Source organism: Thyridium curvatum, assembly GCF_004353045.1.
Source record: "Thyridium curvatum strain D216 chromosome Unknown NODE_11_length_606192_cov_83.229133, whole genome shotgun sequence".
Taxonomy (NCBI): domain Eukaryota; kingdom Fungi; phylum Ascomycota; class Sordariomycetes; order Thyridiales; family Thyridiaceae; genus Thyridium; species Thyridium curvatum.
The window spans coordinates 243,621-268,820 of record NW_022156766.1 but is presented as its reverse complement, the minus strand read 5'-3'; the positions used below and the strand labels follow the sequence as shown (position 1 = coordinate 268,820).

Genomic DNA, 25,200 nt, shown 5'->3' with positions numbered 1-25,200 from the left:
CCGACATGAATTTTTTTTTGAGCCGAGCTTTGCCCGTGCAGCCGCGTTGGAGGACAAATTCTATCAGAACATAATCATGCCAACATATCCGCACACAACAAACCTTGCGACGGGCGAGTCAACTAATCAATGAAACACGGTGAGAATAGGGAGCCGAGATGAGCATGGGCGAATTCCATTTCATGGGAACAAGAGTCAGGGAGCACACCATCAAAGTGTCAGACTTCGACTACAAGTACACGGGCAGCCTCCTACGAAGTATGAGCTCATCGCGCAAACCCTGTTTTCTTTCCATCCCGTGCCATCAGGAAGCTCCGACGAAATGGACTGAGAGCTTCAGGGGGTAGCTCACACTTCCCTGCTAGGTAGGTCACCAGGGTAGTAGCAAGGCCAAGGGTAAGGTACCTGCAACAATCCCATGGGTCGGGATCCCCTTTCCAAACAATCAGCGTAGCAATTTCGGGGCTGGGATCTGCCAATGAAAAATCTCGATCGCGTCTGGTATCCTAGCATCGGCGCAATAACCGAGATGGAAAAAAGGGAGCTCTTTTGCCAGCTGGCAAGGTGAACGCGCCTCTCTCGTAGCCCTGCCAGGTAGATATGGACGGTACAATGTTTCAGGGGAGCATAGGGGATCTAAGGCAAGTACCCGTTCCAAAGGAAATGAGGTTTGTACGAAGTAGTGGGTGCTCCGAAGATGCTAGCTATTCCCCTAAAACATCTCGGTGAAAATTTTTCCTTGGTGTGTTGAGCTTTATTTTACCTTCTAAGTTTTTTTTCTTCCGTCTATCCCTACTACAAGTAGGTAGCATGTTGGTAGGTTTGGCTGGGATTCCCGTCATGTTCCGCAGGTTGTACCCTCCACTACAGGGGCTTATCTGGCCGCTAAAAAAAGAGGATAGCTTCCCAAAGCAACCGTCCCCTGCATGCCTTGGAGCCTCAAAACCAACGTCAGGCATCTCCTGCACGGGGAAAACGCGGAACCATCTCTTGCCCGGATATCCCCTTCGCCGTCAGAGCTAGGCATCCGCCAGACCAATGTAGTACCTACCTTCCTTTAAGGTACGACCTAAGCTGATGTGAGCTCCGAGTGACTATAACTTTCAGATGCCATGCGGTTCATGTTGGTTGTTGGTTACAATCTGTGAGTGTCGGGAACCTTCGGACATTGGTTCGATACATAGGTACATGTAGCTACGAAAATTACCTGGCAGGTTGTAAGTATGTACAAGCAAGGCTCGGTCTTCCGGCAAGCAAAACCACTTCAATGTTGGGATGTTAGAAGCTCCCAATGCGTTCACGTACGTATTAGGTCAAGCGTAAGCACGCTTTCCAGGTCGGGCTTCTTTGCTCGGTACGGGTCTGGATACCAATTTTTTGAAGCAAAGATTTAGCGCCGTTTTTGTAGGTAAAAACCACGGGAGCTCCCGTACCTAGGTAACTACGTATAGGTACGACACGTCCATGCCCACAATCACGTACGGAGGACAGCTCACTGGTGTTTCAAATTATCATAAAGGTCATCATGCCCTATTACAGGAAAAAGCCAGCCCATCCCAAGCTGACACATGTGTGGGTATCATACTAGGCCTCACAATACTAGGCCTCCTCTGCCTCCACTGGCTGCTTGATCGCGTAGCCCTCCACGAAGCCTGCCGGGTCGCAGCTCCGAGCCAGGTTCAGACCGTTAGCCGAGACCCATTGCTGAACCGCCGCCTTAGACAGCTTGACTCGCGGCACGTCCGGGGCCGGCTTGGGCTCTTCCTCCTGCTCCTCGGCCTGCTCCTCATGCTGCACGGGTTCCTTCCGCTTCGGCTGCCCCATGCCGGCGTCTTCGACAAGCCCCATCTCCCGCAAGACGAGCAGACAGTCCTCGGGAGCAATCCATGTTGCTTTGCTGCACTCCTCCACGTCGACAATGGTCTCCTCGCCATCCTGCGTTGACAATTCCAGAGTCAAGATCCACCTTGCGACCTCACCAGCCCAAAATCGTTTGTAGCCCTTCTTGCCCAGATCCGAGATGGGCTTCTCTGGCCCACCGAGTACACCCTCGCGTCTCGATATTTCGTACGATACACCCATGAGAAGCGCCCCCAAGCCCTTCCTCTGCCATGGCGGGAATACCAAGATACACGCTAAATTGTTGTTGTCCCACGATATCTTCTCTTTTGAGAAGAAGCCCACGATATGGTGCCTCGGCGCAATGTCACCGGTCGCTGGCTCGGCCTTTGGCGTAAAGACAAGTAGAAAGTAATTGAAGCCAGTCACGTCGAAGAAAACGGACTTGTTATCGAGGAACAGTTTTGCAAACAGAGACAGATTCTGACAGAACAGCTGCGCAGGGAATTAGCGGAGGTTGCTTGGTGTTAGAGAAACCACAAGATACGTACCACGTCTTTCTCTCCATCGACTTCCCAAATGCTCCACTCCCCAACATCCTGTTGGATGCTCTGCGGTATGACAGGCGGCGGCGGATCTGGCTTCTTCTTCTTGAAGGGTCTTGGGATCGGGATAGGTACAGGTGTCTCCTGCGGTATCCTCTTCGGTTTGGGGTGTACATAGATCTTTCGGCCGGGGACGAACCCACGCTGCTCGCATACTCGCACATGCTCCCACCACGCGACCAGCTCCTTTGAGTATTTGAAACAGCACGGGCAGACGTAGAGGCGATCTAGCATGGGCTGGTGATCACGGTCACGGCGGCCCGCTTGCTTGGCACCTCCATCGTCGTGACTGCCGCCGTTGACTGGAGTCTTGGCGTTGCTGCTCGCAACGTCGCCGAGCACCTCCTTCCCATAGTAAGAGGGGTACCACGCTCGAAAGCATATGTTGCCCAACACGACTTTATCGATGTTGCGATCGGGACGGCTATTGGGCTTCTGTGGACTGGCAGTGCCATTGGTGTCGTGCTGCGGAGGTTGGATGGCTGGACCAGACGTCGCGATCGTGATCGGCTTGGTGACACCCACAGTCTGCTGATGCGACTGGAGCGGTTTCTTCGGCGGGCCCGTCCTCTTCATCGGTGGGCGTTGCGTTGTGGGGGGAGGGATTGCGGACGAGTTCACAGGTCCTGGCCTTTGGTTCTCAATGCCATTGGGAAGACTTCCGCCATCATCGGCACCATGTCTCGTCGATCTCGTAGTTTTGGTGGGCTCCGCGGTCGCGGCGGTCTGCTTCATCGTCTTGGGCGCTCTGATCGCCGGTGCAGACGCGCCGTTCGAGGCCTTCTTGTCGCCAACGCCGTTGGCCTGGGCTGCCTCGTCGGGGGAGATGGCTCGCGGTCGGCGGCGTCGGGGTTCGGGATCAGGCTGAGCTGGGAGTGGGGGGATTGAGGTTTGACGCGTCGCACGGCGCGTCACTGTCGCTTCTGGCGGTTCCTGCTCGACTCTTTTGCGCTTCAGGGGTGCCATGATCGTGAAAGAGGACCGAGACCCCTCCCCGAGTCTACCGATTGCAGGTTATCGCCGCGATGGGCCGACCATGGGTGCCCTATTGGCTTTTCCAGACTAGCAAATGGGGGTTGGCCAGATAGCTTTCCCTCTGGTGGAGCAAACGTAGAGCTAGGAGCCAGGTGCACGCCGCCACGAGGAGAGATAATATACTCCACGACTGAAGAAATCTTGTTTGTCTTTGGATGTTGAGGCTCCCAGGGCGGCCACTTGAAGAGTGGACAGCTGCATTCCCCTGGTTTACGATCCTCATGCCTGGTGCACGAGACCTATTGGCATTCCCACCAAGCTCACCTTGATAGGCGCGGGGAGACTGTAGCGTACTTCGTACTCGTCTGTCGAGAGGAGGTACTTGTGTCTAGCGCGACAGACCCACCATTGACTGCCGCTGTACAAAGTACCATTAAAAAAACATCTTCACGTGACTCCAAGATTTCTAGGACATGGACCGCTCGGCGCCTTTGGGTCTCGAGATTGAGTACCTTTTGGTTTGACAACCAAATTGCCTAGCGACATCACTCCTGCTGTCAAATATATTGGGACCTTCAAGATGATTGAAGAGTATCCCCAATGCTCACGTCGAGAATTGCCTCCATGAGGGGCTGTGCCAGATGCGCTCATTGGGCTACCCGGCCCAGGGTAAGTTGTATCTCTCTTCTCCGTAAAGCAAGCATGGATGCTGATTGTATTGCAAGAATTCGCTCTGGCTTAGAGACCCTCGGCGCTGGCAGTCGAGTATTAGCGTTCTGGAACGCCGAACGGCTCCTCCCGACCTCCCACCGACAGAATCACGGCCACACCAACCTCGTCCAAAGCCCCGATTTCCAAAATACCTGCCAACGTCCCCAAATGCCGTCCTTGCGCTCCGGGTGAAGGGGAGGTCATCCGCTCTATCATGGCACCATTGGAATCTCTTCAGGTCGACCGCCGGGTCTCAAAGCCTTCGGCTGCCGGTAGTGACACTTCAGGCGCTCATCAGGAAAGACGAGGAACAAATACAGACCAGTTTGGGCGAGTGTCTCGGCGATGAGCAGGCCTGGAGGGCTCAGCTAAGCAGCCTATCTTTCAAGGGAGTGACCCAAGATGACATTCGCCACTGGTCGTGGATACTGGGAGCAGAAGACGGCGATGCTCGCATTGCTCGATTCGTGTCAACACCTACTCCGAAACCGATATTTCTTCTTTTCCAGCTACTCAGGAAAGACGAGACGCTCCGACAAGGACCGTCCATTACCTCTGTTCTGAACTATGTTGCACGGCATCATGTTCGAACCCAACATTTAGAGGCCGACATGCAGTTGCCCTTCGGGGCCGTCCGCCGTTCGTTGGACCCGAAGATCAACATGACTCCGCATCATTTCGTGATGCTGTTGAGGCTTCTTGTGCACCATTGCCTACGAGTCTGGCCCTCCGCAATTACATCCATCGCGCGCTTGGCATCGTCATATATCGAGGCGATCCCTGCGCAGGGTTCCAGGCGGAAGAGCAGCTACGCGCAGCGATGTTTCGTTTTCAACCACGCACTGCAGCTATTTCAGAACACATCGCCATCGAGCCCTGTCTCACAGATGCGGTACAACTGGCGAGCTCAAAAAACGCTCCTCTCCATGTCCATCTCCTCGCAGAGGCCTCTCATCATTGACCGAGCAAGCTACAGGGCTATGCGGAGAGTCATGATCGGGCTTAAAAAGTCTGCCGGTGAAGCGAAGGTTGCATCAAGATTAGCCAAGACTTGGCCGCCCTATCGACAAGAGTGGGATGGTCTGGATGAGAGGAGACGACTCCAGGATGACCTCAGTCGTAGCGTCAAGGCCGGTATGCTCATGCACGAGACTGGCTATGCTGACGAGGAATGTGACCGTGCTCTCGCCGTTCTTGGTGGTGCCGTCCTGGACGATTCACCCACCATCCAAACAAGATCGCTGGCACCCAAGCAATGGGCCGGATCATTGGCGGCTCTGAACATGTTTTCCACTTGGGCGGCTCGAGTCAAGGCCACCCGCAATGCTCATGAGGCGTGGAATTTGTTTCAAAAGCCACCCCAAGCCGGTGTCAAGCCAAACTTCCAAGTCTATGCGGAGATGTTTGCGAAGCTCTACGCGACTGGCATAAGTCAAGCTTCCTCCTTGCTCCCTGGAGACTCGAAGGAACTCTTCCCCGTCTACGACCAGAGCCTCAGCGATTTTGAGCGGGCGAGGTTGACCCCACCATCAGTGAAAGATTTATACCATCAAATGCTGCGTGAAGGGACACGCCCTGTCGGCCAGTGCTTGGCCATCCTCGTACAGAACGCTCGCTCGGTCCCAAAGGCCTTGCAGTATTTTCACGATAGTGGCCTCGATAAGGAGACAATATCAGCACTCGAGGTGCTTCCCACCCAGTCGCCTCTAAAACCATCTGCCGATACACTGAGGCGAATATCTCTGCCTGAATTCAACGCATACATATCTTTGCTATGCAGGATACAACCCAGAGCCAATCTCGGGACTGGGCGAGAGCATCACGCTCATTGGGTCGGCGCTGTGCACCATGCAATCAAGCTTTGCGGTGTTCGACTGTCGCCTATGACCCGGGACGGGCGCAGGTACAAAGCCCCCTGGCACACAATCCTGCGTACTCTGGCGCAGCGAAACGTCATTGTCACCAATTCAGAAGCCAGAAACCGAGAGATTGAGGCGATCGAATCCTTGTCATTGTTCATGAAGGTATTCACTCCGGTCAGAGACATGATGGGCCTCGACCCTTCTCTCTTCGACAGTCTTTGCCAGGTGACCCAAAGAGTCTTGGAATTCGATGAGCCCAGGGGCGCAGGGGCAGCCAGTCACGGGACGGAGCGTAACAATGAGACAGGAGCCTCGCACGAAACCAAGGTTGATTGGGTCCAAAAAGCGCACAGTGCCCTAACCCGGAGTTTCCGCCAACTCACCGAATGCTCCTCTAGTGGCCGGCGAGGCCAAGTCGAACTGAAGTTTTCGACCCTTTCGCATGAATTGAACGCTGCACATCTCCACAAGTACGTACGGGTCATGGCAGGTCTTGGCGATACTGCTGAGATAGCACATGTCATGCGGTGGATTCTGCAGTCTTGGGACGATGACACTGTGCTAGAGGACGCCAAAGACCCCAGCCACAAACAGCATGCGATCATGACAGAGATCATGACCTTCTTCCGGACCCTGAGTAAGGATCACATGGCTCCCCACATTTCGGGGGAGATCAAGAGCAGATTGTTGCAGCTGCAGCAGGAGAGGGGGTGCACTTGGCTCTGGCCAAGTGATGAGGATGTGGAAGACTACATGAGTCACAACTTCGAACCAGGTTTGTCGCAACCGTGGGTTCGGTCTGCACATCACAGGAGCCAAGAGCTGGCGTCGCTGAGCTGTGTATAGATAGATGCGAGGACAGAGACGAAGACGAGGAAGACGACGAGAAATGTCTCTGAATGTTCAAGTTCACATAAGATACCCTGAATCAATTTTTTTTAAAAAATTTCCAAAGGAGGGACTAGATAATGTTCGTGACCACTGCCGCGACGGGCTGCCATTCCACCAGTAGAAAATGGCACGTTAATCGGAGTCCAAGAGCCTTGCCATCCATCAAGTCGGTTTTTAACGATTCTCACAACTCACTCTAATACCGCGAACAAGAACAACACCTGCCCCTGCGCTGTGCTTGAAAGTGGGGCCGGAAGGAGCAATTGGCGCTTTTGATTGGTCTAGATATAAGCTACTCTCAAAACGCGTCTATCGCGACTGTGGGATTCTGAACCAGGAATGAATATCGAGATATTTTGGGAAAGGCATCAAGAGCCAAGAGCAAGGCTCTCTGTCGCTCACTCTTTTTGGGGGGGGATTATTTACTATCTAGCCTTTTTTTGTCTTCAAGGCAATCCTTCTGGAGTCTGGGTCTTTTTTCTTGGAATACTCAGCCCTTGCTTTCACTGCGCAGATGTCACACCGGATCTCAACAATATAACAGCAATGGGACGAAAAAACGAGTCACACGAGTCGAAGAATTGTATTGTTGGCTAGTCGGCTCCTTGGCTCCTTGGGCCCGATTTCATCTGGTGGTCAAACTGACGACCCAAGCCTCAACTGTGCGTCACCGGCCAAGTTCTTTGTCCCCATCCTCGGCTCACACTTAGCCCAATCTCGAGTCGGTCTGTGTTTGTCCTTCTGTCACTCGATTTCCAAAGCTGCTAATCAGAAAGAGACCAGTGACTCTGATCTTGGTCATCTCCTGAAATATACGAGTGGACTTCCAGCCATTCAGCCCGCTCATGGGAACACGCCCACGGTGACTGAGAGCTTTTTGCCTTCTTTGGTATTCCACAATGCCGCCATCACTAGAGGACCTCGTCTATTTGACAGGTTCACCTGGAGCCGTCGACACAACGGAAGGCTCCGAGGAAGATGGGTCCATCTCATCATCCGCAGCACTGGCTGTGCCTGACGAAACACTCCTGGAAGTCGAAGTTGCCGACTATGACCCCGAAGACAGTGAAGGAGATTTCGTAATCACATCAGATACTTTTGGCGAGTCATCGGAGGACACCGAGGAGCAAGAAGGACTTCGCACGATAGCAAGACCTACAAAGGTCTTCTCAGTAGATCTCCCACGATCAACTCTGGTCCATCCTGCGTTGCATACCGCCTCTCAACTCCCAGACGCTCCAGAATTGACCGAAGCCGAGGTGCTGCAAAAGTTTCTTCCCTCGATGGATTCTTCCAATGAGTGGACCGACATCGTGCTGCACAACTTCTCTATCTACATCGACAGCGAGAAGAACGGAAATGAGATGCGTTCCTTGCATTGTCTCTCGACCAAGAATGGACCCAATCCCATGTACTTCAATGGTGTTCTTGAGCACGGCGATATCCGCCACTACGTTCGTAAAGTGCCTTTCCGAGAACTTCCGATCGGCAACTACGGAGAGACAGGAGAGGACGGGGAAGACGCATCCTCGATTAACGGTCAGATTTGGATACGGTCATTGTACAATGAGAACCGGGAAGTCTATTACAGGCTCACAACCCCTTCGATCGAGTATAAACGCTTTTTCACGCCGTTCCTCTGGGTTGCCGATCTTGGGAAACATTTTGTGGACTACTGCGACGCCATAGCGCAGACGAAACGGCCTGTTTACATCCGCAACTTCCAGAGCGAATTTAGCGAATGGCTCCATCGACATCATGGCGACTCGCTGGCGTTTCAAAGATGGCGGGCAGCATTTGGCCGTGACGATTTCCGAACGGCCGTCGTCGCCAACATCGATCATCTCTGGAAAGAGACAAACAATATCATGTCAGAATTCCTGGATCGTCGTTCCAAGTATCTGCCAATTTTCCAAGAGATTCTATCACTTGATCGATTCCAGCAGGAGATCCTACCGTGCGAGGATACCAAAGAAATTCGGCCGACGGTCGTCACGAGGTACATATACAACTGCTTCAAGCACATGCAACTTGGCAAGATCCTGCAACCAGTGGCCAGTGAACACGAGAAGTCCACAGCTGAGCCTGTCATTGGCGAACCCTTCCTACAGACCCCAGCCCACAGTCTGACTAGGAAGGATATGATTGACAACATTCGACTTGGAGATGTCATCTCCACCTCCAGAGACGGGTTAGCAACAGGAACCAAATGGAAAATAGAGGCCTCCAAACATTCGGCATGCGACGATAAGTGGTATGGCCTTGTTCAAGGGATCACAGTCAACAAACGGGGCCTCCGCCTCTTCGATGTCGCTTGGCTTTACCATCCAATTGATACCCCCTGTCGACACATGAGATATCCCTGGAAGAAGGAGCTCTTCCTTTCAGATCATTGTACTTGTGATGAAGGTCCGAACAGCAATATTGAAGAGGACGAGGTGTTCGGGACACACAGTGTTGAATGGTTTGGAGGACCTACCACAATCGCCGAGTTCTTCATCAGACAAATGTACATGCATGGCCAACGTCGCTGGGTCACTCTGAAAAAGAGCGATCTGGAATGTTGTCATCGACGCAAGGATACTGCAACTGCCGCTGCAAAGTACGCAGCTGGGGACACCGTCCTTGCTCAACTTGGCCACAGTGCGAGACTTGAGCCAGTTGAAGTCGCTAGGCTCTGGACAGAAGATTTCCAAGACTTTGTCTCGTTGCGCATCCTTCTCCGGCGAGCCGAAATAGAGCCGGGCTCCGGTGCCCCGGCAAACGAACTCGTGTACACGGATGAGTTTGTCACCGCCCATGTTTCAGCGATCACGGCCCGGTGTACGTTGAGAACTTTCGACCACGGCAGCAAGATACCCACCCCATACGACCGTAATGGAGTTGGCAATATCTTTTACGCGACCAGCAGGCGAGTTTCCGATGGCGAGACGGTGCGCTATGAGCGCATAACTCACAAACCGAGCTCTCTGCGACAAGGCTTTGACCCAGACAAGCCGTGTGCCAAGCTTGCAGCGCTCGATCTGTTCTGTGGCTGTGGCAATTTTGGAAGAGGATTGGAAGAGAGCGGGGTGATTGAAGTCAAGTGGGCAAACGACATGTCGCCGAACGCACTTCATACATACATGGCGAACACCAGATCTCCCGAGGCAGTATGGCCTTTCCTTGGGTCCGTGGATAATCTCCTCCGATCCGGACTAGAAGGCCTCTTCTCGAAGAGCGTCCCCGCTCCTGGAGAGGTCGCATTCATCTCTGGAGGCAGTCCTTGTCCCGGATTCTCTTTGTTGACGCCCAACAAGCAGACGCCATTGCAGGCGAAGAACAGGTCGCTGGTGGCGTCGTTTGCTTCCTTTATCGACTTCTACCGACCAAGGTATGGCATTTTGGAGAACGTGCCGACTATTGTCGAAAAGGGACCAAAAAAGTCAGAAGATTGCTTCTCGCAGCTGATCTGTGCCCTCCTCGGCCTGGGCTACCAGGCAGAAATCATGCTAGGCAATGCTTGGTCTCATGGTGCCCCTCAGAAAAGATCTCGTGTCTTTCTCCTCTTTGCAGCTCCTGGAGTACGGCTCCCATCAGTGCCATCTCCCTCCCATTCCCATTACCCTGGATATCTCAAGCGGGGCAAGAGGCGTCTTGGCAGACTCAGCAACGATGAGCCGTACATTGAGATCAGAGACCAGGCTACTGCTTTCAGCTTTGTCAGCTCGGAGGAGGCTACTAAAGACCTCCCCGATATCCAGGAGGGCAAGCCGGGCATCTGCGTGCGGTTCCCAGACCATCGCCTCAGTGTGGGGGTGACAAGGCAGCTTCGTGCACAGATTCAAAGCATCCCGACTCAACCCTACGGAATGGGTTTTGCCAAAGCCTGGTATGGTCAAAATGGAAAGGAGTGGACGGAAGGCCAAGGCGTCATGACTGCTGCCGAGAGGGCATGCTTTCCACCAAAGGGCGTCAAGAGAGTCTCCCCAGAATCTCATGGCTGGACGCGCGTCGACCCAAGAGCCCTGATGTCGACGGTCACGACGAGCTGTGCCCCTACCGATGCTCGGGTGGGGCGCTGGTTGCACTGGCGACAGCAACGGCCGCTCACGATCATGGAAGTCCGTCGAGCCCAGGGGATACCAGACGACGAGGTTCTGCTGGGGAGCCCCGCGGACATGTGGCGCTCTGTGGGCAACAGCGTCGCAAGACAGATTGCGACGGCCCTGGGCCTGGCATTTCGCGAGGCCTGGCTAGGTTCACTCTGTGATGAGCCGCATGGCGCGGCCGAGGACGCAGGCGTGGGCAGAACGGCGGCAGCAGTCGATACCGGAGCTGCTTTGGACCTGGAGATCACCGAGGCGGACTCGGAGACGACCGACAGCGCGACGGAAAAGGGGGACTCGGGCACTGACGAGCCCCCCGCTGCGGCTCGGGGCTCCCTGACGCCGAGCACGAGCACGAGCGGTTCGGAGCGCCGCACGGCTATGAAACGCCGTTTGGTGCGGAGATCCGAGATGTTCGGTTCGCCGCTTGCCAAGCGGTTTCGAGAGAGTCCCGATGAGTTAGGAGCGGGAGGAGCGGACAGCCGTGAGGAAACGCCTGTTGTCATGGAGCGTATCTGGACAGACCTGTGAACTGGTTGCATCAGTTGGGGCATGGCACGTAGCATAGCGAAGGATGAGTAGCGCCTTGGGATCCATGTTCCTGATGGCAAGATATTGCATTGTTTGAACATAGCTCATATGGGAAGGAGACCAATATCATGAGGGATCTGCAAAGGACGAGGCAACGATGACTGGCACGCTCAACAGGGTGTATTGCCCTCTTCAAACGAGCCAGTAAGCAAGCTCAGAAGCCGCGACTGTAGTCTCGAGGATGTTTTCTCGTCAGGGCCACGATTATTATACAGTCCAGCGATGAAAATATTTATATTGTTACATGTCAACTCCGTGGGTTGATTTGTTATTTCTACTACCTTCAAGGTTGGTTTTAAATTGACATGTCTTATTGATCAGTGCCATAGATCTCCATACGAGCACCGCCTCAAATCCAAAGCCAGCAGGCAGTCCATTTGCATCTTTCAAGTCTCATTCTCACCCAGACCGTCTTTCTCGGGTCATGCTGGCTTGAAACTGCACCATTGCCCTGCCGGGCAGCCGGGCAGGTCTCGGATGGGGTCCCGGGAGGTGTGGTGCAAGACTCCACTGGAGCTCCTTGCCAATTAGGGTAATTTCTAGTGCATTGACCACTGCTGCCGCAACTTGGAGTGGTGAGCTCCCGGCGATTGGCCAGCGGCGCCCGGAGACCCTGGTCCCGCCAACACGGGGCAGGAAGCGCCGGCCAATAATAGACGCCCGCGCGCCTGTTTTGACGACCTCTGGAAACGCTCAACGATTGGGATGGCCCGTCGCCCCAAGGCGCTTAGCGACCTCGTCCTCTCGATCCAGGCCTGCAAGAGCCTGGAGGGTTGGGTGACCTGGTCTCAAGGAGATGAGGTCTAGGACGACCGACGGCAGAGCATTGGCTGCCGCTGATCGTTGCCCTCCAAGAAGCTGAGAAGACCGCCGCCACCGAGAGCGAGTGCTCGGAGGCTTGACGCCTCGACTCATGGTCGTCCACTGCCCAATCCACTACCCTGGCCCATCATGCCAGATGTCATGCAAGCCGCAAGGACATACGGCTGGGCCTGACGTCGAGTAGCTTATGCCGGCATGGGTAGGTTGATCTCGCTTGTCGGGCCTGGCCTGCGACGGCCATACGTTCGTCCATTCTGGCCTACGCGTTGTGGGAAGCTTCCTGGAGGGGCTGTACGTGGTTTGCTCAGAGACGCGGCTGCGACAGCAGTACAAGACGACGCGCTCGCCTTACAAATGTTTCGTCACTTGCTCGCCTCCGCATCTCTTGACACCTGATCGGCTTTCCTTTCTTCCTTCGTTTGTTCTTGCTCGTCGATCTCTCCCACTTTTTTTCGTCTCTTTGTTTCTCCTGCTATCTCTCTCTCTCTCTTACACTTGTTTCGCTTCTGTGCGCAGATCTCAAGCGGGAACTCATACGCTCATTCATCTCCTTTGTCCTTCCTTGTGCTTAGAATATCTGGATCTTGGCTCGTCGCAGAGTCTTTGTCACTATCCGTTCCTTGTCTCAAAACAACACCTGAACAGTGTCACTGTTTGCTGCCCTTTGTGAATCACAGCCCAGGCGGCTGGGCCATCAGGGGGCCTTAATCTCTTCTCATACCTCTCGCAGACGCTGCCCTCGGCGCTTCTGCTTCCCACTTTTCTCTCCTTGACACACGCTACACTCGAGACGCAAGACACGAGAAAAAAAATGCAGATCACCAACTTAATAATCATACCCCTGTTCCTGCTTTCCAGCGCGGAGGCCGGACCTCTGAGACATGCTGGCAAAGCATATGAACGGTGAGTTCAGCCTTGCAAGATCTCGACCTTGGAGATATAGAAATACAGACTGACGTCGAGCAGGGATCGAATAGAGCCGGCTCGCGATGCTGCGTCGTGGCCGGGATACGCTGCTCCAGCCGCGATGGCTGGGAACAGATGGAAACGGCAGAACGGCTTCAGCAACTCTAGTACCGTTGCTGTGTCGTCCACGTTGTCCTCCACCAAGGACCCCGCCGCTCAAGAGCCTACACTGACAGAAAGTGATGGCTCGACCTCGATATCTACTCCTGGTTCTGAGCCGACTACGACCTTGACTACTACTTCCTCTAGCAGTAGTACCACAACCGTGGGCACCGGTACGAGCCAGAATGCCGTAACGACGATAGGGACTGCCCTGCCCCGAATAACACCTTCGGCAAGCTCGAGTCCGGATGCGACGACGTCGTCGTCTGGTACTTCCGCTGGCATGGCATCTTCGGTCTCGCTCGGGCCCCTTGCGCCGAACTCGCGCACTTCTTCGACGACTAACTCGCCGTCTGTAACAGAGAGCACTACTAGCACGTCGGCCACCTCATCAAGCTCCCCGCGTGACGCCGTCACGACACAGGTTACTGTTATTCCACCTGGCCCCGACACGTCTTCAAGCTCAACGGTGACTAGCTCAACGAGCACCGGAGGGGTTACTACTTCCACTACGGCAGCGGCCTCAACGTCCACGAGCGCGACCTCCAGCTCATCAACCTCGGGAGGACCTCAGTCTACCACCTCGCCTTCCACTACTGCTCCCCAACAGACCGCATCGACCCCAACGCCTACCGTTCCCGCTGCGACAAGCGAATCAACCACGCGGCGGAGCCCTGTAGGCAAGGTGAATACCGAGGTCCCGACGATTCTGGTCACGATGCCACCAGCCAATTCGGCCCTACCCAAGAGCATATTCTCGAGCAACGTCGGCTCGGCCAAAGCCATCCAGAGCATCTACGCCGGCGTCACGGCAGACACAGCCTGCACCAGCGGCCAGGTGGCCTGCATCGGCGGGAACTTGAACATATGCGGGTCCGGCGGCGTCTTCGCGGTCAAGGAGACCTGCAGCGGCGGCCAGGCCTGCTTTCCGATGCCTGCGGATGGGCTTGCTGGCGTGATGGTCGGGTGCGTGGACAAGACCAAGGCCGAGAGCGTCCTGGGGATTTCTGAAAGCAGCAGCAGCAGTAGCAGCATCAGTGCTACGGGCGGCGGAGGCGGCATTATCACCGTGACCGAGGCGTCGTCGACTGTCACGCAGACGTTCACGCCCGCCACGACGAGCAGCAGCACGCCCAGGGAGGTGGTCCAGACCAGGACCACTATGCTGACCATCCGCACGACCGAGACCATCAGAACCACGGCCAGCGACCCCGCCCCGCCGACGACGCCTGCTCCCGCCCCGACGTCAACTACCGCTGCCCGCGAGCCGCCCGCGGCGCAGGACCCCAAGCCTACCGGGCCGGCGCCCAACCCTTCCTTCACGCTGGTCATCACCCCGATCACTTTCCCTCTCAAGCCCACCAACGCCCCGTCGCCTGCCGGCGGACGGCCCGACCGGGGGGCCCCTGGCAACAACGGCAACGACAATGGCAACGGCAACGGCAACGATGACGACAGAGGTGGCGGCGGGAGGGGCGGAAGCCAGGACGGCGGCCCGGGCGGCAGGGTGCAGGCCGCCGCGGCCGTGGTGACGGTGCACGACGCGGCGACGACGGTGCACGAGACTACCACCGTGCGGTATACCACGACGGCGACGACGACCATGAGTGTCAGGATCCTGGGGCTCTGAGTTTTTTTCTTATTTTCTCGGTTTGCGGGAAAGAAAGAGGGGGTTGGAGGCCAGGCTGGGCAGGCTGGGGAAAACGAAGGGGGGGGGGGGGGGGGGGGGGGGGGGGGGGAGGGGTGTGGGGGGTGGTAATGCGGTTTCCGGATGCTTACAAAAACTAATCTTTCAAAGAACGGTGGCAAGAAGGGGAAGGAGACGGGACATTGCAGAATGAAAAGACTGAAGGGGGATCAACAGGAGGAGTACGAGGGTATAAAGGGAAAAAGGGGGAAAGGCGGATGGATGCATTTCAGGCAATTTAGGATACCTTTTTCTTTTTTGGGGGGATTTTTTCGACACATGTCGTACGTACGTACATGTTTTTCTTTTAATATCTCTCGCAGACTATAAATACAAAAGCCACAGAATTCTCTTCTCTGAATGTTCTACTCCTGCGTAAGATTTCGTGCCCCTTTCTTTCGAAAAGCCTCAGTTGGACATTGCACATGAGACACGTAGTATCACTTGTATCCATCAATACTCATCTACGCCGAGTAGGGAATTCTCAGCCAAGTCGTTAAAGATGTTTTCAAAGCCCAAGGACGAGTAAAGAAAAGTATCACAACTACAAAAAGAAAAGTATCACAACTACAAAAAGAAAAGTACCACAAACACGCCCGTCCATCCGTCCCCCGCCGAGGGAGATCTCTGTTGCCGCCGGCCGGGACGAGGCAAGTTCTTCGTTGCCGTGGTTCTAGTACATGAATGACGATAGCGAAGATGGGGATATGATTGATGCAAAATTGACACAAGACACGAGCCTGTCAATGGCGTTGCAGAAAATAAAGTCTTCGAATTCCCCTCTCTGTTCTTCCCGCTCCCTCTAAATTACAAGGAGCTGCTTACTGCCTCCTCCACTCCAGCCAAGTCTATCTTGTTCCCTTCGCCTCTCTCTCCTCTCTCTCCTTTGGCCAGTTCAAAAAAAAAAGTACACGGGAGAAAAGAGGATGGTGGTAACAAGGAACGTGAAAAATACCCTCTCCATATCGAACAAGTCTTACATGCCCTCAAAGTCGCCGCCCAGATCGTCCTCGTCCAGGTCGCCCTCTTGTATCTCCTTGGCCATCTCCCGCTCCCGCTCGCGGGCTTCCTGTGCATTTTTGAGCTCGAGACGGTGCTGATTCATGGGGAAGCGCATAGCCTGTACGATACCAGTGTTGTCAGCCTCCTATCGTTTTCCTAAACGGCAATGTTTCGCAGACGGAGAATAGTACGTACCTTCACACTCTCATCGTGGAGAGCGAGACAAGCCCTGATGCGGTCGTGGAAGGCCTCGCCAGGCTCTCTCGTCGCATAGACATCACCAATCTCCTTGCTCTTCATGAAGCCACGCTCGCGGTCAAGAGTCGCCTCGATGACACCGTCGCGGATGGCTTTGGCAACGATGTACTCAGCCGACTCCTCGCTACCGAGCTGCAGGCGGATGCAGATGTCACGCAGGGAGATGCGGCTGTAGGACAGCGACATCATGCGGATGCCAGTCTTGATGACGTTTTGCCGCAGGCGCAGGATCAGCGTGTAGGTGCCGTCCTTGCGGAAAACATCGGCATTGTCGGCGATAGTGGTCTCAAAGTCCTCGAGGTTGCCAATGCGCACAGCCTGCACCAGGAGGAAGTACGGGTGCAGAGCCTGCTCCATCGTCGGCATGCGGAAAGTCGCACGGTCAGGAATGTCACCCATCAGTAGCTCGACCACCATCAGGAGCTTTGTGGCCGTCTGCGAGAAACCAACGGCGCATGCACTTGAGGGCGCCTTGCGGGTGGCGGCGGTCAGGTGCTCGTGGGCCTCGGTGTAGCGAAGCTGGATGGCGCGGATGCGGCCAAGGTAGTACAGGAAGCGGGCGACCTGGTTGTTGGCGGCGTTGTCGGGGAACTGGGTGTGTGAGACGAGGAGGTCGGCTTGAGCAATGTGGGAAGTCAGGAGGTAGTTTCGCAGAAGCAGGACGATGACGGAGGCCTGGGTGTCGATATCCTTGCGGAGGACGGCCGTCCGCAGGGCGGCAAGCAGGGTCGGGCGGATCGAGACGATTGGCGACTGTGGTGATGGGGGCAGGGGCGCGACGTTCTCGCAGAAGAGAGAGTAGTAGAAGTAGACCTTGGCAGCGAGCGAATCAAGCGTCCTGCGGTTGAGGGAGTGAATACGCTCAGACAGGTATTTTGAGAAGTCGGCGCCGCGCTGGAACTGCTTCGAGTCGAAAAGGTAGACCTGGATGAGGATGCCGAGGAAGAGGTCGACCTCGGGAATGATCTCCTTGTTCTCCTTCTTGTTGCCGTTCTTGGCCGGTGCCTTGGCTTCCGAGTCGACCTCCACCTCGGGGCCAGGCTGGCGGCCCAATGGCAAACCTTCCTTGCCGATGGCGGCGAGCAAGTGCTTCGCAGTGGCGCTGGAGGCAGCATTTGCAGGGAACGTCTCGGTGATGACCTGGGCGAGGATATCGGGTGTGAGGCGCTTGCGGATAGATGAAATCGAGCGCAGGGCGCGCAGGGAGAATCGAGCATCGAAGAGAGCGATGGCGCGATCTAGGAGGGCGAAATTGCTCTTGATGTCTGCAGAGGTAAATGCAAAGGTCAGTAATCCAGGTCAATAGATAAAATGATTGCTGGCAGAGGACATACCAGACACAGTCTGGACAACAGGGTCGACCTTGACCTCGCCCTCAGCAAGCTCGTCAGAGTCCTCCATGGCGACATCGGCATCAGCGTCCTTGGAAGGAGGCTTGGATGACTGCTTGGAGGCTTTGGAAGGAGGCACGACCACGGTCATCTCGTCATCACCATCCTTGGCACCCTTCTTGCCCTTTCCCTTTAATGAAGACGAGTCATCCTTCATCTCGACGTCCTGGTTGTTCCGGATGCCGTTCTCGACAGGCTCGTTGCCGTTGCTATGGGGTGTTTTGCTCGGCATGCTTGCACAAGGCTAGTCGAGATGTTGTTAGGAGGGGGGATTGCGGAAAGAAAGCAGCAGAGAGAAGCTGCTGAGCTTGAGGTGAGAAGGCTTCCGCTAGGTGGTCTCGCAGTGATACGATGGATTCGCGGCTCGCGGTCGTGTGGCCAAAAGTCGGCTTGATTGCTTGCTTGAGGACCAGGGCGGGTAGCAGCACGAGGCAGTCGAGAGTCACCTGGACACGAGGAGTGATGCTGTTCCAACCCTGCGCCGCGCTGGGTTCTTTGGAGGAAGATGGGATCTTGCGCGGCTGCTAAGTGAAATGGAAAAGCCGTCGAGTTGGATGTGCGTTAATGATGTGATGGTTGGGGGGAGGTGTTGAGAATGGTGGATGTGCTTTGTCAAGGTGATGCAAGCAAGGTTCAGAGCTCAGCAGTGAGTGACCACACGAGAAGCGACCACGCACCAGCTGGCAAGCAGATCTCCAGTAGGCTGTAGCGTGTGTTGCGCGTAATGAAGGAAAAGAAAGAGCCCGAAGCCTGGATGCGCTGGCCGAGTCTTATCTCCCTTTCATTGGCCAGGGCGACTCTTGGACCCACTTCGACATAGATGGGAAGACACACAGGAGGTAAGTACTTATACTTGTCAGCCCAGCAAGCTCTGGTGAACAAAGCAAGTATTTTTGAACAGTAGCCCTGGGAGCATTCTCTAGCTGCGCTCAAAGGCTGCACTTTCCCGCCTGCAGGTGCAGTGCATGTCCAAGTCATTGCCTATCGCTCTGATTCTACTGCCGTCCACTGCTGACTATTTAGCGCCTTGGGCGTCTCTTTGGGCACTCTCAGCCTCCAGCTAGTGACCTCCAGTTATCTATCCATCCATCCTTGGGAATGGAGCCAAGCAGCGCCAATGACGTTGTCGACATTGATGCCTACACACATGTACTTGAACAGCATTAAGATGCATCGATGCATGCATGCATCCATTCACTATTTTTATGCTATGCAGACATAACACACAGCTGCCTGTCATGAGACAAGTGCCGTCCTCGCAGAATTGAAAAGAGATATGGCTCCATAAACCTATCTATCTAGGTGGTGTTGCCTCCCAAAAAAATACAAATGCCTGACCGTGCCGTTATTGTCCCGCGCCAGAAGAAAGGATCAGTCACGCTCCGATGGATATTCCATAAAACAAACGCCTGTGCCGCCGCTACCATCGTAGCATCACTCCCTGGCCGAGCTCTCCCTCACCAGGAGGCTGTCCCCTCTCACACATACACACAAGGATCCCGTCAGCCATTGTATGGACCCCCGACACCCGAGTCCTTCCCCTCAAGATATGAACCTCCTACAAGTCGCCCTTGCCCGGCATCACCTTGGCCGCCTGTACAGCGCTCATCTTGGCAATCCACGCCGGCGATGGCTGCACTTTGCGCACCGTCCTAAGCTCATCCGAGGAGTAGCCGGGAATGCGGATGTTGTAGCCTCGCTCGAGGACCAGCTGGAGGTCGCGGATTTCGAGAATCTTGGAGCCGCGCTCCTTGGCGATGCGGCAGGCTGTCTGCAGCACGTCGTCGACGAACGAGTCTGCCAGATTAAGGACGGACTATATTTGATTGCATCCTGTTAGCTAACATTTCATGCAGAACCAGCGCTAGCAGTGTGATACTCTCTTACCTCTTCGACCTCCGGGGTGAGCATGTTGCCCTCTTGGCCCTCGGCCGTGCCGCCGCTGACCTGGCGAACGAGCTCATCGAGCTTCTTCTTGTTCAGGACGCGCTCGCCCTCGCCCTCAAGCTGCAGAGCTGGGATCTTGTTGACGGCGGGCTGGCCCATGACGCCGCCGGCGACGCCTCCACCGGCACTATAGGTCGGGCGGCCTGCACCCACGCCGCCTCCCATGGAGACCGGCTGGGGAACCTGTGTGGCCTTCTCGGGGAGCTGCTTCGGGATGGGAAGTCGGGACTGCAGTGTCTGCTGAGGCTGGGTGGGGTGCGCATGCGGATGAGCCTGAGCTGCGGCTCCCATGACGCCCGCGCTGCCCGGCGTGCCCGCGCTTTGGGCTCCCGGGTGGCCAGAACCAGGCATGCTTCCTGATGCCGAGTTGACGCGCTGCTTGTCAGCTGCTGCAGCAAGTGCAGCCTGATGTGAGAATGAAACGGGTCCTCCTGCCGGAGTCGCTGATTGTGGAGTTGCAACGCGATTGGCACTCTGAGTTGGTGTACCTGCAGATGGGATGCCGGCTTTGGCTGCTGCAAGGGCAGTGTTGACGGGAGGTGGGTGTGGTTGGGGTTGGTGCTGCTGATGAGCGCCAGGCTCCGATTTAATGTTCACTTGACCGACCGCTGCAGGTTGCGTCTGAGTGACAGGTGAAGCTTGCTGTGGGCCCGAGGTGGCTGCAATCTGAGAAGGTTGTGACTGCTGGCTGACTCCAATTCCATTCGCTCCTGGCATACGGCCCGCAGCTGCAATTTGCTCCTTCTTGGCCGCTTCGAAAGCACCGTTGATGTTAGCCTGCGAGCTCTGAAGCGCCGCATTGCCCGCTGGTCCGGCACCCGGACCGGCTTGTTGTGGGCCTGCAGGGGGCCTGCCGGGCTGCGCGGCTGCGGCAACGTTTGCAGCCGCAGCCTTTTGCGCCACGTTCGCCTGAGCATTCTTGATGGCCTCCTGCTGTTTGCGAAAGTTGTTCACGAAGCCAGCGGCTTCGGCGTAGGCCTTGTTGAACGTCTGCTTCCTGAAGTCCACGTTCTTCTGCTCCTCCGCATTGAGAGGCTGCTGTCTCTCGTTTCGAGTTTTGATCGTTTGCTCAATCTTTTGGATCGAGCTACGGGCCACCTCCATCTGCACCAAGCTGTTGCCGTACCGCCGCCTCATCTCCTCCTGCCACTTGCTCACACCTTCCGCTCCAAGCTCCGCCACCTTGGGCGGCGGGATATACGTCATCTGGTTGACGTGAGTGAGGAGGTGATCGGGTATTTTCTGAGTTTGGGTCTGTGCGGGTTGTCCTGCCTGGGCTCCCTGCTGCTGGGCCTGGGGCTGGGCTGGAGCCGCCGCGGCGGGCGCGGCAGCCTGGGGTACGGGTGTTCCGGCGGCATTAGTGTTTGCCGGAGGGCCCCCCCCCTGGGCTCCGGCCTGCGCGAGAGTCGCCTGTGTACCAGCATTAGCTGGTTGTTGAGGCTGCGCGGGCTGGCTGCCGGCTGCCTGGTCCTGCTGTTGAGATGCTTGCTGAGACGCCCGTCGCTCCCGTACCTTCTTGTGTAGCATGCCGCCGAACTCCTGTATTCTCTTCTTGGCTTGGGCCTTCTCCGCTGAACCCTCGGCGTGGGAATCGTGCACTCTCCAAAGTTGTTGCAGGCCATTCTCGTACTTTGTCTTTTCTTCCTGGCTAAGGAAGGGAATGGCTCGCATTTGTTCGGGCTTGTACATGGGTATGGACCGGTTCGCTTGAGGTTGGGGGTTGCCCATATTGGCAGGGGCCGGTTGGCCGCCCTGGGGTGTTTGATTCATAGCCGGCGTCTTCAGAGAGCACTTGCTAAACGTGTTGCTCTGGTGATGATGTGTCGGTGAGGAGATAACTTTTGCGACGATATGCTTCGGCTTGTTGATTCGCTCGAGTGGATGGGGGTAAGGTAAGAGGAAGCCTGGGTGCGATGTCTTGAGGAGTGAATGAAAGGGAGTGGCTCAGCTCGCGAGCAGGTTGAACAATGTATCGCGTCAATGGTGAAGGTTGGAAGCAACCATGGAGTATCTTGAAGCTTGTCACCACTTTGCAGGAGTGTGTCGAATCCCCACGAAGATTCGCGCAAATAATGTGGTGATGGTTTGAGGCGTGTCTGGTACCCGTGAGGCAACTGCGATCCATGTACGATATCGTGGTTGGAGGGATGTATCAATAATCTTATCTTGCTTAGCGAGAAAGTGGTCCGTGCGCAGGTCCCGATCTAACCTATCTCGGCCAAAGTGATATTCCGTCAAGTCTTCCATCAAATCAGACATCACATTTGAACAGTCAAGGTGCATCGGGATACAGATGTAACATTGAATCAATGATCAGAGTTGAAATGATCAATTAATCTTGAATTTCTCAAGCACTCAGTGATTCGTATCCTATCACAGAGGGTGTTCAAGATTTTCTGGAGAAAGATTGCCCTTGAGCCGAGATCTAAGAACTGGTATTTGGACAAGCGAAAATGGTACTGATACAAGCACAAGCCGCAAGGTCAGGACAGCTTAGAACGGAGCGCATGGGCTCCTGATCATCCGGCCAACGCCAGTCTAATATCTTTCGCCCCTCCCAATCCAAAGCCATGTCCAATTTGATGAAACCAAAAATACCAGTATAATACCTGTCTAAAGGGGATAGGAGCGGTGAGCCCTCACTCATCCCAACAAGGTTTGCCCACCGCCGAAGGGCGGTTCGGCAAGAAACAGAATAAAGAACAGGAAGAATGAAGAAATGTTGAATAATAGTGTTCATTAAACTCATGAAGAAATGATACCCTTCCACGAGTATCCCATCGTTGCGCTTCGTGTGCTATGCCCGAAATGCATTAAAATCGTCACGCCGTCATTCATGTCGTCAAAACGTATGATGCTGATCAACAAGCCCTGCCGAAAAATGGCCCGGGCAGAACTCACGGAGAATCGACCTCCATGCTGATATAGTGATAATATGGGAGCTCTTTGGCCAGCACCTCGGCGACCTCGAGCATGTCGTCGTCGCTGCTGTCCGGCTCGTCGAGCTCATGGATGGGCGGGGGTGGGGGGTCGGCGAACTGCAGGCTATGGCGGTTCCCGACCTTTCGGCGGAGCCGGCGGGCGCTGGAGCCCAGCTCGGAAGCATCGAGGAAGTCACGGATGTCTTCCCGGTCGGAGCCGCTCCCGATGCTCTCGCTGATGGTGCGCTTGCTCACGCTGCCCTGGCTCATCCGCTTCCGGCGCTTTTCTTCGCGCTGCTTGAGCAGGAACGCCTGCATCTCGTCGTCTTCCTCGAGATCCGAGTCGTCAGAGTCATCCGATGCCTCCGACTCGGACGTGCTGCAATTGAGGTTGCGCAGCTCGTCCATCATCTTGCGATCGAGTTCTCTGGGGGCGCGTGAGCGGGACCGGCTTCGATCCGACTCGGCGTACTCGATGGCGTGGGGGCGGATGACCTCTATGTCATCATCGTCGTCATCGCTGTCGTCGAGCTCTTCCAAGACGAAAGTGGCTTCAGTAATGACCCTCGCAGTAGTAGTCTGGATCTGGACGGGCACTGGCGAGGGGCTTGGCTTGGGCCGGTCGGAGCAGAGGGAGCGAGGGGGGCTGTCGCTCTCGGAAGACTCCGCATCCGAGTCCTCACCGCCGCTTGCCGAGGAGGAAGACCGCGGCGACAATTGGTCGGCACGGACAGAGTCTGGACGGTAACTGAAATTGTGTCCGTCACCGAAAGGCTGCAGGTTCGGCTGTTTCGACATGGATCGGGCTTGGTTCTTTGACTGAGGCCCTCGAGCGGCCGGACCCTTGTTGCGACTGTTGGCAGGTGAGGCCGTTCTCGGCGTCTGTGGCGGCGATGTTGGACCTGCAGCCGGAAAAGCCCCCAGGCTGCTGGGCTTCTTTGGCGTCTTCGGCCGCGGCATTGTGGCCCGAGCTGACGGGATTCGCCCCAGAATTGATGTTTCAGATTCAGTCAATAAGAGGTGTGGTTTAAGTTATGGATATTTCGATGCCACACGGGTGGGATCTTATCGATTGCGACTGAATGTGGGGTAGGCTGGGGGGGAGGACTGAAAATAAAAGTAGCAAGGTCGAGATATCGCGGGGAAGAGAGAGGAAGCGATAGCGACAAGATGGAGACGTGGTAGGGTATTTCAAGGCGTCACCCAAAGTATGAACCTCCAGTAAGGAGAGGATAGTGGATGTCGGTTGGTTGTCATGATAGATTCGAGCTCAGGGCGGCGCAGGAAGAGTGACAGCGCGCAAGATCGGGATCCGAAGTTGCGCGGAATGGATCAGACCAGTCAAGAATTGGGTGGTCGTAGGAGGTGACGGAGGAGAGGGAAAGATAGGAGGGAAGAAAGAGCTTGGCGTGAGTGCTTTGCGCGTGTGAGTGTGTGTGCGCGGGTGAGGGAGTGGGCACGAGCGATGTGCGGACAGGACGGGACGGGGAGTTGGGATGAGGATCCAATGGATGGACTGGTGGTGGTGGTGGTGGCGGTGCTGCTGCTGCTGCTGCGGCGATCCGGATCGAATGAGAGCTACCGAGTTAAAGTGGCAGCTGTCAGATTGGCGTGTTCGTTGTGTGTTCGCCAATGTGCAAAACTGGCCCGAATGCGCGTCTGCGTGTTTCTTGTGCGAGTATGCGCTGGCTGGCTCGGGAGACACAAAGAACCAGAAGACGGCAGAACGTCCTGGATTGAACCTTTCTGCTATGCAGTTGCCGGAAGACTGTCCAGTAGTCGATGCAGAGGCCGGATCCAATGACCACCTGATGGGGCAGATAAGAAATGCTCCGGGTTGGTTTGGGGGCGGCGACAAGAGAAGGATGCTCTCTCTTCTTGTATGCTTGTATGTCAAGTGTGCCCAACAAGACACACGGGACAGATCCGGTCGGAGAAGAGAAGTCTGAGATGAAAAAGGAATCGTATCGGTCCGTCGTCCGATGTTCGGTGTTGTTTGCTTGCTTGCGGCCTTTTTTTTTTTTTTGCTATCACCCAGTCCTTGCAAATTGAGACACGGGGGTTTCACCGCGTCGATGTGGCTGCTTATTAGTACTATGTAGGTACGAGAGAGAGCAGGATCCGGCTCTACCTCTTGTTGTATTTTTCAAAAAAAAAAAACCTCGAGTGTGGCGGGAATGCTGAGACTGCACTCGACTCTGCTAGTGGTCGGCAACACGTCGGTCGCCCGGGCACACAAGAACTCTTATACTTTTGCCAACAATGGACTGACGTTGCGCCAACATCTCATGCATAAAACAAGAGGCTTGAGAGCGCGCTTTACGGAGCGGGTCGGAGGGCGACAGAGTGGACTGTGGACGACGAGTGACGAGCCATTCGGTTCCATCAGCCTATGTCGGCCAAGATAGCGGCAGCTTGGGCAGCAATGCTCGGAAACCCTGCCCGCCCGAAATAAAATTTCATGTACGTCCTGGGATCCGGATGGAGTCTCAGGTCCAGAAAAAAACACACCGCTGGAGCCAGCGGTCTCTGCAGACGTGTT

General features: G+C 55.4%; 7 protein-coding genes across 7 annotated transcripts; 3 read left to right on the top strand and 4 right to left on the bottom strand.

Annotated features, from left to right (window-relative positions):
• Positions 1 to 1,599: 1,599 nt before the first annotated feature.
• Positions 1,600 to 3,410, bottom strand: E0L32_002699 (uncharacterized protein; the record flags this gene model as incomplete). Its single annotated transcript, XM_031136917.1, has 2 exons — positions 1,600 to 2,334; positions 2,391 to 3,410. 2 exons carry the CDS (start codon positions 3,408 to 3,410, stop codon positions 1,600 to 1,602), a joined length of 1,755 nt encoding a protein of 584 aa, XP_030999901.1.
• Positions 3,411 to 4,019: 609 nt separating this feature from the next.
• E0L32_002698 (uncharacterized protein) lies at positions 4,020 to 6,891 on the top strand (the record flags this gene model as incomplete). The annotated part of the gene is made up of 3 exons (XM_031136916.1): positions 4,020 to 4,088; positions 4,145 to 6,767; positions 6,839 to 6,891. The coding sequence occupies 3 exons, from the start codon at positions 4,020 to 4,022 to the stop codon at positions 6,889 to 6,891; spliced, it is 2,745 nt and encodes a 914-aa protein (XP_030999900.1).
• Positions 6,892 to 7,782: 891 nt separating this feature from the next.
• On the top strand, positions 7,783 to 11,502 carry E0L32_002697 (uncharacterized protein; the record flags this gene model as incomplete). The annotated part of the gene is made up of 1 exon (XM_031136915.1): positions 7,783 to 11,502. The coding sequence occupies one exon, from the start codon at positions 7,783 to 7,785 to the stop codon at positions 11,500 to 11,502; it is 3,720 nt and encodes a 1,239-aa protein (XP_030999899.1).
• A 1,909-nt stretch (positions 11,503 to 13,411) lies between these two features.
• Positions 13,412 to 15,082, top strand: E0L32_002696 (uncharacterized protein; the record flags this gene model as incomplete). The annotated part of the gene is made up of 1 exon (XM_031136914.1): positions 13,412 to 15,082. The coding sequence occupies one exon, from the start codon at positions 13,412 to 13,414 to the stop codon at positions 15,080 to 15,082; it is 1,671 nt and encodes a 556-aa protein (XP_030999898.1).
• A 1,033-nt stretch (positions 15,083 to 16,115) lies between these two features.
• On the bottom strand, positions 16,116 to 18,022 carry E0L32_002695 (uncharacterized protein; the record flags this gene model as incomplete). Its single annotated transcript, XM_031136913.1, has 3 exons — positions 16,116 to 16,286; positions 16,337 to 17,664; positions 17,734 to 18,022. The coding sequence occupies 3 exons, from the start codon at positions 18,020 to 18,022 to the stop codon at positions 16,116 to 16,118; spliced, it is 1,788 nt and encodes a 595-aa protein (XP_030999897.1).
• A 1,326-nt stretch (positions 18,023 to 19,348) lies between these two features.
• Positions 19,349 to 21,465, bottom strand: E0L32_002694 (uncharacterized protein; the record flags this gene model as incomplete). The annotated part of the gene is made up of 2 exons (XM_031136912.1): positions 19,349 to 19,606; positions 19,678 to 21,465. The coding sequence occupies 2 exons, from the start codon at positions 21,463 to 21,465 to the stop codon at positions 19,349 to 19,351; spliced, it is 2,046 nt and encodes a 681-aa protein (XP_030999896.1).
• A 1,169-nt stretch (positions 21,466 to 22,634) lies between these two features.
• Positions 22,635 to 23,618, bottom strand: E0L32_002693 (uncharacterized protein; the record flags this gene model as incomplete). Its single annotated transcript, XM_031136911.1, has 1 exon — positions 22,635 to 23,618. The coding sequence occupies one exon, from the start codon at positions 23,616 to 23,618 to the stop codon at positions 22,635 to 22,637; it is 984 nt and encodes a 327-aa protein (XP_030999895.1).
• Between the last annotated feature and the right edge of the window lie 1,582 nt (positions 23,619 to 25,200).